Source organism: Diadema antillarum, unplaced genomic scaffold, assembly GCF_040938485.1.
Source record: "Diadema antillarum isolate AM-2024a unplaced genomic scaffold, OU_Dant_1.0 scf00000127, whole genome shotgun sequence".
Taxonomy (NCBI): domain Eukaryota; kingdom Metazoa; phylum Echinodermata; class Echinoidea; order Diadematoida; family Diadematidae; genus Diadema; species Diadema antillarum.
Window position 1 is genome coordinate 2019762 of NW_027271016.1, and position 15058 is coordinate 2034819.

Below are 15058 nucleotides of genomic sequence, written 5' to 3' on the forward strand. Positions count from 1 at the left end.
ACTTTCACTACCACTATCATAATCATGATCAAATCATTTTCATGCTTATTATTGATATCATTTTAATCATTGTCCCTGCTATTATTATCTTTTAGCATTTTTTTCCCACCTGTGTCTTTGTGACATCACATCAAAGGTTAGAAGAGATGAACAGATTAAGTCAACAGAAGAATATTTGGTATGCAGGCCAAGGAACAGTCAACTAGAAATCGACATGATCTTAATGAGGTTTTGATCCAGGACTTTGTAATTGTAAAGCTACAAGGATGATAATATTATGGGCGTGTTCTAGTATACAGTGCCACAGATGTATTTCCCCTTTCATGCTAGTCAGTCGGGGGCTCACATTCAACAGGGAATCAAACAGGGGACAGTATGTCTTTCATGCTAGCCAATGAGCTTCCGGTTGAATTTCTCCTGTACGCTCTTCTGCAGTGCAAGTTCACATTATGGCACATATACGCGAAATGGCCCACAAGATGCTGTTGGTATGCTGGCCTTCCCTTTGTACTCGAGAGTTTACCCAGTAATGCCTTTCACACTACAGCGCCACCTAGGAGTTCCCAGGGACACTCTCAGGAGTTTACCAGGGATGGTTTGAGGGTGGAATCTGTGAATAGTTACCAGGCATTTTACCCAGGATTTTGCCCGCCATACCTTTCATACTGCTGCGTCACTAGGAAATTCCCAGGAAGTCTTAGAGAGAAAGTTGCTCTATGTGAAAGGGGTGTTAGTAGCATGTTTCCTACTTCACCAAATTGTGAGTTTTTGATGTGTCATGTGAATGTAACATGACAGCAGAGGTGTGACAGCTTTCAGTGAAACTCAAATGATGTATACTTAAAAATATGTTTTGTCTGCCATTTTGTTGTATTTACAAAAGAAATTCTTTCATTTATTATCATCAGGCCAAAAACATTGAGTTTTTCCCCTTTTTTAAGGGGGGGGGGGGGGAAGGAGAGTAGCAGAAATTGAAGGTTGAAGAAAAAAAGGAAACATGCACGAGCCAATTACCAACAAAAATGTTTTATTTACGTAAAATGCACCATGATCATATAATAAATCTTTGTCATCATGGTGGCAAACATTGGCGTGGTTTACAGAGTCTCTGAACCTTGAAGACAGAGGGAGCAATTTACAACAAATTACGAGCCGTGTTCCGGACAAAAAAAGAATTATGGTACCCATTCTCCTAGACTTGCCCGAGGAGAAACTTGAGCACATTGATGAGTTATATATCATTGATAATCCCCATTTTGTGTGTGTGTGTGTGTGTGTGTGTGTATGTGTGCATGTGTACAATATGTGTACTGTATGTGTCTTGTGTCCACATTTCGTTGCTGCATCTCGATGGCTGGATAACTATGTTTGCCTGGAGAGGTGCGAGGAGGATGTACACACAGTGTGTTTGCTCCATTTGTCTTGTCTGCAACCAAATGCGTTTTTGTATCTTTTGACGATCGATACCCCGAGGGGAAAGTGGATCTCCGCCAATACTCTGGTTTGCGCCTTGTGGGAGACATTGATCCCATGCCCATTCCCCTTTTATTTTTTTCCTTTTTTTTGATGGGTTTGCTGAGCCGTTTGAGATTACACTTTAGGGAAATCACCCATATCCTGTTATTGGCAGGTCATTGTCCCAGACATGAGAGCAGGTGTCCACATTTGATTCTCTAAAGCCGCTGAGAAAGGTTGACACCCTCACATATATATCTTCCCAATTACTTTGTCTGCCATTTGACAAATGTAAAATTTCAGTGCGAACAATTCATGTTTTGTATCTAGTGCGAACAATCCATGTTTTGTATCCGCCATACATTTTATGCTTGCATTTTATTAGTAAGTTTATTTTGTTTATTTATATATTAATTAATCTATTTTTCTTTTCATTTGCAAATCTGGACTTCCCAACAGTTTTGCAAGTGGTTGAATTCATGATTTTGGAGCACTGTGTAAGAATAATGAATGGAGAAATGTCTATGTGCACATTGTATTCATGTCGAGATCAGAGTTAATAATTTTGCATGTTGTTAAATTTACAAGTAGCACCTGACTTGCGAAATACAAAATATATGGCGTATGCAGTACTTAAAGATGATGATTGACTGTAGTTTTTTTTTTTTTAGTTTCCATATATTTCTCTCTTATGTCTGTATATAAGCATCCTATAGTCACTGTAAGGTGAAATATTTTCTAATGATGAGATGAATGTTAGATCAATACTTCAAGGGCACAATGTGAATATTTTGATGTTTGTACCAATTGTGAGTCTACATCTATGTTAGATCTCTATTGCTGTAATGCAAGTACATTTTTCTAGAGGCAGTTTCCATGTTTTCCTAGGTTCTCATGTTCTTGCTTTTTTTTTTCTTTTTTTTACCAGAGGATTACCAACAATTCAGTAAAACACATTAGATTTGCCTGACTTGGAAAAAGAAGACAAAGAATGTGAATATTGTGGTAGCAGTCCCACACATTGTTTTTGGTGTCTGTTTGTTTGTTAGAACTGCCATGGTTGCTCAATCATCAACAAAATCAACACTTTACATGGTCTTGCCTGCATGCATGGCACACCTGTATGAATTCATATTTACACATGTATGCAGAATGCACAGCCTAAATTCTGAGACAGGACAAATGAGTGGAATAGGCCTGAACAGTTTTTCACTACTGGTATATCATGCCACCGTTTTTCAATGCAAAGGTGCTAAGAGATGAGAAAGCTAGCTTGTACAAGCAGGGCAGCTAAGCTCTCTATCCTGTAGTGCTTCTAGGTGGCATGATTACTGTGCTATATAGCTAATAAGATTGAAAGCAACAAGCATTGAACAAATGTGTATCACTAAAAGGCATAAACAGATGAATCTTGTGCACAGAACTTACTCGTACCAGTACATACCTGATGAATTCCATAAACACAACCACTTATTTCTTGTCTTTGTTGTTCAGAGAAATCATAGTCAATGCTTAAAAAGTTTATCGGCATGTGTTTTAGATACAAAAAAAAAAGATGAGCAAAAGTCTTCCTTATTCTAGAGATTCCATTTAATGTAGGACAATGGAAGTGTTTCAGCAGAAATAAATCCCCATGAATTAGGTGGAGAAAATAGTGTTCAAAATTTTGTTACACTAAATTTCGTAGCACTTCTGTGAAAGTGGTGTTCCTGCTAAATGGGTTCCCGATTGTCAGGTCAGCACCATAGTAGCATCCATGTCAGATACCAAACCATGTAGTGGGAAGGGGTCTAATATAGCATTATCTTGTCCTGACACTCTTTTTGTGTCATCTGCTGCCAGCTAGGTCAGGTAAAAATGCATGTGATCGAATGTCGTATTATTCACCAGTCTCTATTTTCAGTGAGACATCAGAATACAATGCCCTCCCTAGAACCATGCAGCGCTCATTAGAATAACATGTGCAATAGATATTGGTATATGTTTCCTATGCATGAAATATATTCTGACAGTCCCCCTCAAGGAATTCTAACATCAGCACATTACCCACATGCTGATTGGTATGCCCATGTCATCCCCATAAGACATGAAGAGATGTACCTAGGTATTTTTTCCTTTTTTGCTCACTGCATAAGTAACACATGCAACTAAGCCCATGCATGGGTGTGGATTATCTACAGTATGTGAGCCTTTTTCAGTTGGGCAAAAAGAGCCGTGTTCGTCCATACATTTGGAGACGCACTTCACAATAATGAAGTGTTTTGGGGTTGGTTTTGTGTGTGTTTGTGTGTGTACGATGTAAGTGTGAAAACGAAATTGAATCACATTTTCCCCCTGACATATTTCTTAGATCAGGTTTGGCCAGTATAATGGTCCGGATGTACTTCCAATCAAGGTTTGTATGATTCTTGGTATGCTTGTGTATTCTGGATGTTTTTTGACCTCTTCCACACTTTTGAGGATGCTTAGCTTGGCTCTACCTTTGTCAGCTTCTTCTCACAAAAACTGAGCACACTCTTTAGGGATATGTATCTGATGCTCATATTTCAGTGCTCTTATTTTTTCTTTTACCCCGTGAGGACGAGTCCCGAGTATACTCGGGGCAAGTGTCTATGGGAAATGTGTGTTGTAGCAAAATCAGCCCATCCTCAACTGGTTAATGTGCCACAGTGTTAAAATCCTTTGTGTGCCCCCCCCCCCCCCCCCCCCCCCCCCGCCCCCATTATTCTGAGACTGTAGCGCACGAACGCTTGTTGGAAAACTTTGTTTTTCAAAGACGCAACTTTTTATAGAGCATTTATGCAATAAATGCAGCAGAGCATAATTGTAGGGAAAGTTGCAAGCTTTGCTATGATGTGAATTTCTTGACAAAGCTATGGTCATTTTTCATGCAAATGGCCAGTATTCAAAACCTAAAAACAGACAGCAAAATTGTATTCTTAGTTGTGATGACAACATTCAGTAGGTCTGGGAGGCATTCTGTTTTGAAGACACAACCTCAACAGAAAATCAGAGTTTACACGATGAATCCCTGTGGAATATCGCTTTTCAGTCACCACACACCACAAGCTCCATTTACTGTGACATACTGTGATCTATCAATTAGTCTGTGTGCAGATGAGCGTTTGAGCAAAATGTGTGATGTTGGCAAGCTGTCAACTGAGCCATGCATGTGAACATGACACACAAAGAATGGTAATGCATGCACATGTACAGGGAACTGCTTTAAAGGGATTGTATAGTTTTGGTTGTGACCTAACTTCAGGTTTCTAACGTTTTTTGGTAAAATAATGAGAAACCTCTAATGAAATGTGAAAGAGCATGTAATTCTAAGAGGAGGTAAATGTTTATTTAATGAAAATTGGTTTTGAAATGGCCGAGATATCCAAAACAGAGCGATCCTAATAAAATGTGGGACCCACCTTTTATTACGATTGCTTTGTTTTACTCTGTTTTTGGATGTCTCAGCCATTCCAAAACCGATTTTTATCAAATAGACTTTGAAATCTTCCTAGAATTGTATGCACTGTACTATTTCATGAGAGGTTTCTTGGTATCTCGCAAAAAGTTGAAAGCTCAATCCTCATCTCCACCAATACTATACCATCCCTTTAATTGTTCGATCGACAGGCCACAGAGTTCTGACACAGCTGCTGCAGTTTGTGGTCAGTGGGAGATTCATTTCAGTGTGTGAACATTCCACAACTCTGCACAAGATGAGAAACACATATATCTGAAACATTTCAAAGGACAAATGGTTTGGTTTCTTCTTAAACTTTTTTTGAGCAGTCTGAAAGTGAACTATGAATTTAAGAAACAGGGCTTACATCCCATCCTGTTGCATAAATGCATTAAAGGAATAATGGTTGCTTTGTGATGGCATTTTCTTGTAGCCTCCCTCCTGGAAAGATATTTATGGAATTAAAATTGCTGTGGAATGAATTTAACTTTGAATGTAAACAGTAACAGCAAAAGAGGACTAAAAAAAAATCAAGTGAAGGAGCAGCCCACTGTGTTCACATAATACTTTTTTGTACTGTTCTGTGCACCATATTTTGTGAATATTTATTGTCTTGCATCCGAACATGATAAAAAAAAAATAGAAAAGACGCATCCCACTGTACAAGTGTATTTCTGTAATGCTCTTTTTTATAGCAGCGCACAAGCCATGTTTTGTGAGTAAATTGCCTGTTTTGCATCTAAGCATGATCAAAGGAAAAGTAAGTAGAAGTACCGGGTATGCTGATGTGTTTTTATAATTCTCTTTTTTATTATTCTATGAGCCATATTTTGTGTCTATTTGACTGTTTTGTATCTAGACAATATTATGATGCATGTCCAGGCTTGCCTCCTCGCAGAACTCAAATTCCTCTGTCCTCTATCATCCCACCTCCCCCGCCCCCACCAATTCCATTAGTTGAAGTTGCGGTGGGCATCCTGCAAAGTCTTCTGCAATGTTCAGGGTTGCCCTAGCAACAAAGAAGCGAACCTTCTCATGTCATGCACGTATACTAAATTATTTTTCCGAGTACTTCACACATTTGCTGGACAAGGACACTCGCTCAATATTCTGCAGGTGTAATATGCTTTCATGGTACAGAGAACCTGTGCAGGACTGCATGTATAATCTATATCATAGGCTCAGGAAAAACATTAGCCTCAATGACCTGAAGTCAGAAGTTTACAACAGAAATGCTGATGAGACACTCTTTTCCTTGATACATCATGATGGAAAATTTGTAAAAGAGCGGATTACATGATGTTTTATGAAAATGTGATTTTGCAAAGATTTTAAAGGGATGGTACAGTATTGGTAGAGGTGAGAATTGGGCTTTTAAGTTTTTGTGAGATATCAAGAAACCGTTATGTAAAATAGTACAGAGTGTACCTTTCTAAGAGGAATTCAAAGTTTATTTGATGAAAATCGGTTTTGGAATGGCTAAGACATCCAAAAATAAAGTGAAACAAAGGGATCGTAATAAAATGTGGTCCCACATTTTATTAGAATTGCTCTGTTTTGGGTTTCTCAGCCATTTCAAAACAAATTTTCATCAAATGAATGTTGAATTCCTTTTGATATTACATGCTCTTTCATATTTCATAAGAGGTTTCTCATAATCTCACCCCAAAATGTTAGAAACCCGAGGTTAGGTCTCAACCAAAACTATATGATCCCTTTAAAGTACCTTGATATTAGACATTCTATCCTTTTGTGTCCTTACAACTAAAAACCAAAACAGAGAAACCAGATAAGACTCTGTAGCGGAGGACAGTTCTGAAAGAAGAGAATCCTGGCCCTGAATTGATAAAAAGCTCATTGAAATTGGCCGTTCGTCACCCAACTGAGAACATGATGTGGAACTCAAGTATGGAGGAATCCTGCATTAGAGAAAAAATGAGTTTTCCAGTTAAGGGTCTTTTCAAGTTCACAGACTTATCCTCTATTGTGTGCAGAATAAAAAAGGATGAAAAATTCAGTGGCAATCATATAGAAGGAATGATTAGATACACCTAAACATGGTACACTTATTGACACCATTCTATTTGAATGATTTTGTCAAAATATCAGAGCTTCTGCTGACTGTTTTTTTAAAGGTTTTAAAGGATTTTCATTTACACTGTCACAAAATTCATGAGTGAAAAAAGAAGAAAAGCAACAAAAGACAGAAAAAATCAACATTAGTTGCAATTTAAGAGAAGTCACTGAGAACTTTAATTTCATGCTTCCAAATTTTAAATGCGGAATGAAAAAAAAAAGAGATGAGTAACTCTGTCCAAAAACACTAAAACCCCAATTTTAGCTGAGTTGACACAAAATGTTTACTTTCAGGTGCGACAGGAAATATTTTCGTGCCATCTTTGTAAGTTTTAAGGAGCAGGGTTACATTTGAGGTAAAGTGTTATGAAGTCTTCAGGAGCAAGATATTCTGTTCACACTGTTATATTATCAACATATTAAAAAAAATGCAGAAAATGGAGGACTTTGCTTCATTTGTACTGGAGAAAACAGTCTGTCATGTCAGGCATTCTGTTTTATTGTGATGGTTTCTCTCTGTACTGACTTTCCACTGCTTTTTTGTTTGTGCAAGAAAATGCAGAAAAGCTGGAAATATCAAGAATATTCATTGTGCATACTGTAAATAGCTTTGATAAGGCCACAGCCCTGTAGCTGGGTGTAAAATTTATACAACAAAAACAGCTCATATACATGTGAAGATTTGGCAGTGGTCGCGTTTTAGAGACTCTGTGCTTTGAGAGTTTTTTCAATAGGTTTCTGAGTTTGTCTGTGTGTGTTACTGTATATATGTTATTGGGTGTGTGTGTGGGTGTGTGCCTGTGTGTGTGAGTGTGTGCATTCATTCCTTTTAAAAGCTGTTGTAGCATGTCTTGAGTGGAAGAGATCCCATTTCTCTGCTAGCCTTTCAAGCCTTCTTCGAAGTGCTGCCAGTCATTCGCTCTCGTCTTTCGACCGAAACCGTGGGTGAAGGCACACGCGGGGGAGCCCAGAGCCTTTAGAACACTGGGCCGTCCCGTCACATGAGAGCGTTCGTGGTATAGAATGGCAAATGGCACTTCTATTCTTGCTCTCTTTCTCTCTCGCTCTCGCTCTTTTACCCTTTCTTCTTTATATGAGCCATACCTGCTTAGTTCCCACTGGAGGTTCAAACCAGCCATTTCAAGCACCCCAAAACGGGAGGAAGATTCGTGTGTGAACGTTGTTGCGTTGATGCATCTTTCCGACGAGGAGTTGGGATGGTTGATGAATACGGTGCACTCTCATCATTAGGTGTACTCTTGCCCCATGAGGGACCCTCACTGCTCTCCGCAGTTCACTCTTGGTTGGCCATGAGGTCATAAGCAACCTGCTACCATATGTACTTGTGAATTCTAGGGAGCCAACTTCGTCGTGTAAACATGTGCGGTTGAATAGGGGAAATAGTGGTATACCATGGCACCAATGAACTGCTTATGGCAAACGAAGGAGGGGGTGGGAAGATGGGGGGGGGGGGATGACGCTGATTGCAAAGTTTGTAACATCAGACTGTGAGTGTGCTGCAGGGGCTGGAGCACAGGACTGATAGTGCATGGTAGCTTGACATGATTTGTTTTATTTTCTCCCACATGTGCTGAACTCCTTAAAGAAAAGCACAATGAGTGTACATACACTACAGAGTAACACTTTCCTCTCAATGTTAAACAGTTACATAAGTAGGAGCTGCTGTATAAGTTGAAAAATATACAATTTTGTGTAATTTCATAAGTACAGATAAAAGTAGAAATTCAATCATTTTTGTGTGCATATATCTTTATTTAAAAGATTTATATAAAGTGGTTAAGGATAGCGTATGTACACAAAACCATATTCCGCCTGCATTGCTCATAATGTCATAATGGGCATCTAGCCATAAACAAGATACACATTCAGATCTGTTTGTAACTAAAGGTGAGTGTATAAATGAGGATGTGCTTGGCAGTAGACTCATTTCATCTGTGATTGATGAAATCATTAATAAGTTATGCATTACAAATTTCATCTGTTGCAAAGAAAAGCAGTATCCAATGTAGACAGAAAGCATACTAGGCAGAAAGCATTTTGAAATACACTTGTACCAATGGCCATTTTGTCAAGGGCTATTGTAGGCCATTTTATTTGAGATGTTATCAATGTTGTTAATCATTGAAGGAAATCTTATTTCTTTCCCTGAATTTGAAAGCTTGTGTGGCGTTTGAATATTCCTACAAAAATAATATTTCATAATAGCTGTGAAACAGAGTCTTTTGACAGATATATTCATAACCAGAACTGTGCTCTGTTAATTGTTGCATATGGAATTGTGTCGACTTATCTTGTGCAGATGAAGTTAAGGATTGTAATTATCATGTTGTTAGATAACGTTTTTGTTGAGTTTCCTTCACCTATCTTACCATGTAAACATATCGAGAGAAATAGAGAATTCAACAGACATTAGCAAAGGCCAAGACATCAGTTAGTATCAACACAGAATGGCTTTTTGGCATTGACTAAACAGAGACAGGGCATCGTACACCCGTCTTGGGTTGACCTTGGCAACAATGTTGTAATATTTTCTCTTTTTTTGTGGTTGTTTTTTGTTTGCTTTAGATAAATCTCTACCCATTCTTACATAATGGCATGATAAAGAAAGACTATGTATTTTTTTTTTTGGTAGCCATAAGATGATTAAGAATCATTAAGCATGTCATGAATTCACAGGGGTTCAATCCCTTTCATTTCCCTGTGGTCCAAAAATGTGCCACTAATAGATTTTCCGCATCACCTGTGTCAACGCTTCACTGCATCGCATTTGATGCTCCGCTCGGCATTGCTGGCATCCACGCACCTCTGTAAGGGACCCTGGAAATCCTCCGCCGGCACGGCAGAGCACAGAGTCTCGTTACTAGCCAAGCACCTATCACGTCGACCCCTCCACTCCACATCGCAGCATCTATTCAGGAGACACGAGGCAGTGGCCATGGATGGTAACAAGAGTTCTATCAAGTACTTAGGGTAAGTATCATTCAATTTTGTCATTTTTTTTTCTTTAAGCTTTTATACTCATCTCCAGTAGATTTCAATATTGAAAGGAGCTTTTTTAAAACCATCACATATTATGAGCTCATGATACTGTAGATTACTTGTTTTATATATAATGGTTATTCCCCCCCCAAAAAAAAAAAAAAAAAAAAATCTTGGTCATAATCAGCCCTTTCACCTCTTTTGAAGTCAGTTGTTCATCATAAATAGTTTTTGTTGAGAAACTGCTGCCAAATCACTGGCAAGAAGGTCCTTTTTGACTTCACATCTGTCTTGGAGCAGATTATGCTACTTAGATTTTGCAGAAAGACTCATGAATAAGTTTGTAAAGTGGTGACATGGTGAGCTGTACACAAATATACAAATTGTCCTCATCCTTGAATAATTTTTTTTTTTGCACCAAATGCATGAGAACAAAGATGAATCTATTAATTTTACAAATCATTCATATGAAAAAAGCAGCACTGCAATATGCATAACCTTGCCGGTAGGGATATTATTCTTTGTCAAATTTGAAAAGTCATAATACTAGGCCATGAAAAAAAACTTATTTCACTACAAGACAGCTGAAGGAGTTGCCTTGATTCAAAATCCCCCTTCCCCATCTCAAAAAGAAGTATGTGTGAATGGGAAAACTCATTTCTGCATTCTGCATTTCTAGATTTTTCAGTACTGTTTTTTTTTTCCCTTTCATTCAACTGCTCTCTCCACTCTATCTTCAGTTCAATTCAATTCAATAGTTTATTTATTTCCATTGAAAAAATGATACAAAGCATGTGCATGTGTCAATTTGACTCTCATCCAGCTGGAAAGGACAGTTCATTGAACACAATATAAGATACATGCACGAATTGCATATATTTTGGCAAAATCCTAAAAAATATGTTTTGGTCCAAAGTGATCACAGATTTCCAAAGCTTTTTTTTCTGTTTTTATTCTTTAGTTATTTTTTCCCTGTTGTTTCGTTCATTTGTTCTATAGAAAGACAAATGTTGTTTTGTTCCATCCATTACACTCTATACCTTGCGGACCCACTGTACAGACCACTGATCACATCAAAATACATTTTAGTGACAAAAGAAAAATACATATCAGTGTGATAGATTTAATTGACATTTATGTAGTTTTAAACTGGCTTGTTATTTTTTTGCCCATTCTGCTAAACTCCACATGAAATCAAATGGTTTGAATTGACCAGTGAATTGGAAAGAAATTTTCTTTGAGACCACGCGAGCTAAAGAGTGTGCATGAAGATATGTGAAAACTGTATGATATTTTTGTCATAAATGATATTTGTCAAAGATTTTGGTCGTAAATCAAGAGTCCATTTCAAGTAGATCTGCTTTAACATAAACTGCACTATCAGGATCAAATGTACAGTGAACTCTTGCAGTGTTTCATTGTTTGTTTTGTGAATGCAAATTCTCTAGAAATTGAATTAGGCTTGAAGCTACATTGGTCGCAAATCAGGACATACATCTAATGTGATTTTCCCTTCTGTCAGGAGTAGGCATGAATCTGGTCACCAGATCTGCAGTCCTCTTTGTATTAGTTGGAATTATTCAAATTGGTTCTGATCTGCTCTATGTCATTGCATATGAGAAGAAGCTCAAGCTAAAAGCAGCACCAACAAAAAAGTAGCGATGAAATAATTGATGTTCTGATTTCATGTGACGTATGCATTTGTTTAACCCTTCATGTGCTCTGTTTATTGATTTAATGCTGATGTCTGAAAGTGAATCGTGAATGAGAAGAGATTACTTAATCCCCCTAATCCGGATTGTGTCTACATGGCCTTCCTGTTTGACCTAGGTACATTGTTAGATAGACCTTAACCCGATGAGGACGAGTCTGGAGTATACTCGGGCAAGTGTCTATGGGAAATGTGTGTTGTTGCAAAATCAGCCCATCCTCAACAGAGGTTAATGTGCATGCTAACAGATACATGAAGGTAATGTTTGGGTGGGTTACTGAATGGTGATGAAAAAGTGTGACTTCTTATCAAGTACCTTAGCACGTAAGGTGTTAAAGAAGGAAAAAAAAAACAACATTTGGTTTTTTTATGTCAAAGGAGAGAAGGAGATTAGGATGCCCTGAAAAAATTCTGGCATCGTCGTGCCCGGGTGAGATGCGATGGCCCCTGGTGCATAATGGAGCGAGTGCGTTAGCGGTCATTGTTTTATTCATGCGGTCTTGCGGACCGGGAGCCTACAGAACTGTACATAACCAAAGTGCATCGCAGTGTTTCATTGGGCTTGCGAAAGAAAAACAAAAACAAAAAAGGGATATGCTGAATACAGAGTGCTGACAGCCAGAATTAACTGATTGGATATATAAAGGAAGAAACTCTCCCTTAGCAAACGAGCAGGGGATGTTTGTCAGTCTGATGTTACAGGCATACTGGCTTCATTCCCATTAACTTTTGCTTCCTTGAGATTTTGTGTGCATGTGTGTGTGTGTGTGTGTGCATCTCTGTATATGTTGGTATTGACTAGGAGTTGTATCGCAAGATGCACTTTTTTTGTGGTAAACATTGAATAGTCAACCCTCAATGCTCAGCACAACTTTATATGTGATTTGCTATTAAAGCTATTCTGTTAGTATAAAACCTTTACTCTTTGGAAAAACATGTCTGAAATGTATGTGGAATGCCCCCTCAGGATATAACCCTACAAGTACACCATATCTCTCCAGACCGTAAAAAAGTGCTATAAAAAAAAAGAAGAAAATCTCTGGTTATCCATAAAGTTGGCTAACCCATGTGGTGGATTTCATCCATGCTTGCAACAAAATTATCAGTACTCACACAGGCTTTTTACTCAATTATACTTTTGTTTCATCTGTGCATAAGTTTATTTGATTTAATGTCAAATAACAAAAAAAAAAAACCATGGTCCTACAAATACTGGAACATGATTCCTCAAATACTACAAAAATTCCATGTACTGTGTATGCTGTTATTTTTGCGTACAGATATTTTCGTGAATGACGAGGTCATAGATATTTTCGCGAGATGTTGTTTTCGCGAATCGATGCCAACGCTTACATTAATCCATTATAAACAAAGCGCATGGAGACATTTTCATGTGTCGTTAAATTTGTGATCCAACTGTGATTCGCGAAATTTGCGAAAATTACACCCTCGCAAAAATAACAGCTTATACAGTATACCTAATGAGGAATAAAGAGAATTCCGCAAATAACATTTGTATGAAAACTACATGTTCCCTTAACCTTTGACTGAGATACATTACAGGGGGATATCATTCTCCCTGAAGCCTTTTGAAGGAGGTACACCCATAAGTCAAGTGCTCTTCATTATGCTAAATAAATAAATTCAGCTCAATTTCAGTTTTTTATTTCACTTTTTGACAAATACAATCATAGACATCACTTTTTTGGTAACAGAAAATAAGGTGCGTAAAACTATGTGAGATGAAGAGAGTGAACAATAATTGTAGAGCCTTTCTACAGTTATACATTGTCATAAACGAAAGTGAGCAAGGGAGAGTAAACAATAGATTATGCAGAATTCAAAAAATTGAATAATATGTATGGTTCTTCTTGTACTTATGCTGTTTTTATCAAGGAATAATGTGCGCCAAGTTAAGAAACGTGTGTGACATGTACACGTTCATACCTTTTTTTAATGATTCTTTATTCAAAATTTATTCAATGCTACAAAAATCACATTCACAGAGACAAAACAACATTAAATAAAAAAATTAAAGACTAACAACATTATACAAATGTACAAAGGTATAATGTCAATCTTACATCATGATTCAATTGATCAAAACAAAATCCTTTTTTTTTAACACACACACACTCAACCTGCCTGTGCATGCTTGCAGCCCACAGGTTTCAGTTTCTCTTCACACTTGAATAAATCTGGCCTACATGTACAATGTTATTGCTATCTTTGTTTTCTTATATGTGACCCTGCACCAAGAAAAACAACAAAAAGTCACCAGACATGGATTTTTAGTAAAGGGCAGATTCTGAAAGAGCAGACTCTAAGCTTTACAATGATGTATAACTCAATTTAAATGGACTCTCCTATCCTATCTAAATATTGGAAAGAAAGCACACACTCTGGAAAAGTGTGAACCGAGAAAAAAAGCTTTGAAGTATAGGGTCTCTCTGTCTATTCAAGCGCTTACCAAACCGTGCTAGCTGTGCGATGAATGGGACAAAAAAACAGGATGTAAACCACTGGAGCAACAAAAATGAAGGGATTATTAGATTAAGTTAAAATTGAGCATGGTTTATTAACACATTCTGTCCATGATTGATGCCAAATTTCAAAGCAGTAGCTTTATCCCTTCAAAAGTTTATTAATATCAGATTTGAAAGTGAAGAGTGTGCAAAGGATTATCAAGAAATGAAAAGGGACCTCTGAGACATACCTGATCTCACTACTCTACAAAAAAGGTTGTAGGAAAAACTGCTGAAAATGCACTTTTCCATTCATTTTATGATTCCAAACTTAAGAATAATGTAGAAAAAGGGTAGCTCTTTCAGAAAATATGAAAAACTTAATATTGACTTGGTTGACCCTTTCACCTTTTTTGAGTCCTCGCTTAAAGGGATTGTACAGTACTGGTTGAGGTGGGGATTCATGTTTTGAACATTCCTAAATGAGATAATGAAAAGCCTCTTATGAAATATGAAAGAGCATGTAATTTTAAGAAGAATTCAATGTTTATTTGATCAAAATTGGTTTTCAAATGGCTGAGATATCCAAAAAAAAAGTGCTAATAATAAAAGGCGACATGCCACAACTTTATTAGGATCTCTTTGTTTCACCTTGTTTTTGGATATCTCAGCCATTTCAAAACAGATTTTCATCAAATAAACTTTTGATACCCCTTAGAACTGCATGCTCTTTGACATCTCATAGAGTGATTTCTGAATATCTCGCAAAACGTTAAAAGCTAAATTCTCACCTCGACCAGAACTGTACACACCCTTTAAAATCAAGGGGTGTGACTTTTTGTTCGTTTTGTGGCGCACGGTCACATATAATAGGCCTATATCCTGGTAGTG

General features: G+C 37.5%; 1 protein-coding gene across 1 annotated transcript in view; it reads left to right on the forward strand.

The window, feature by feature from the left end:
• Positions 1-15058, forward strand: part of LOC139720345 (NAD(P)H-hydrate epimerase-like) — a 169802-nt gene that overhangs the window by 44050 nt on the left and 110694 nt on the right. Inside the window, exon 2 of the mRNA XM_071631708.1 lies at positions 9739-9982. Coding sequence (XP_071487809.1) covers positions 9739-9982 — 244 coding nt within the window. The remainder of the gene's footprint in view (positions 1-9738; positions 9983-15058) is intronic.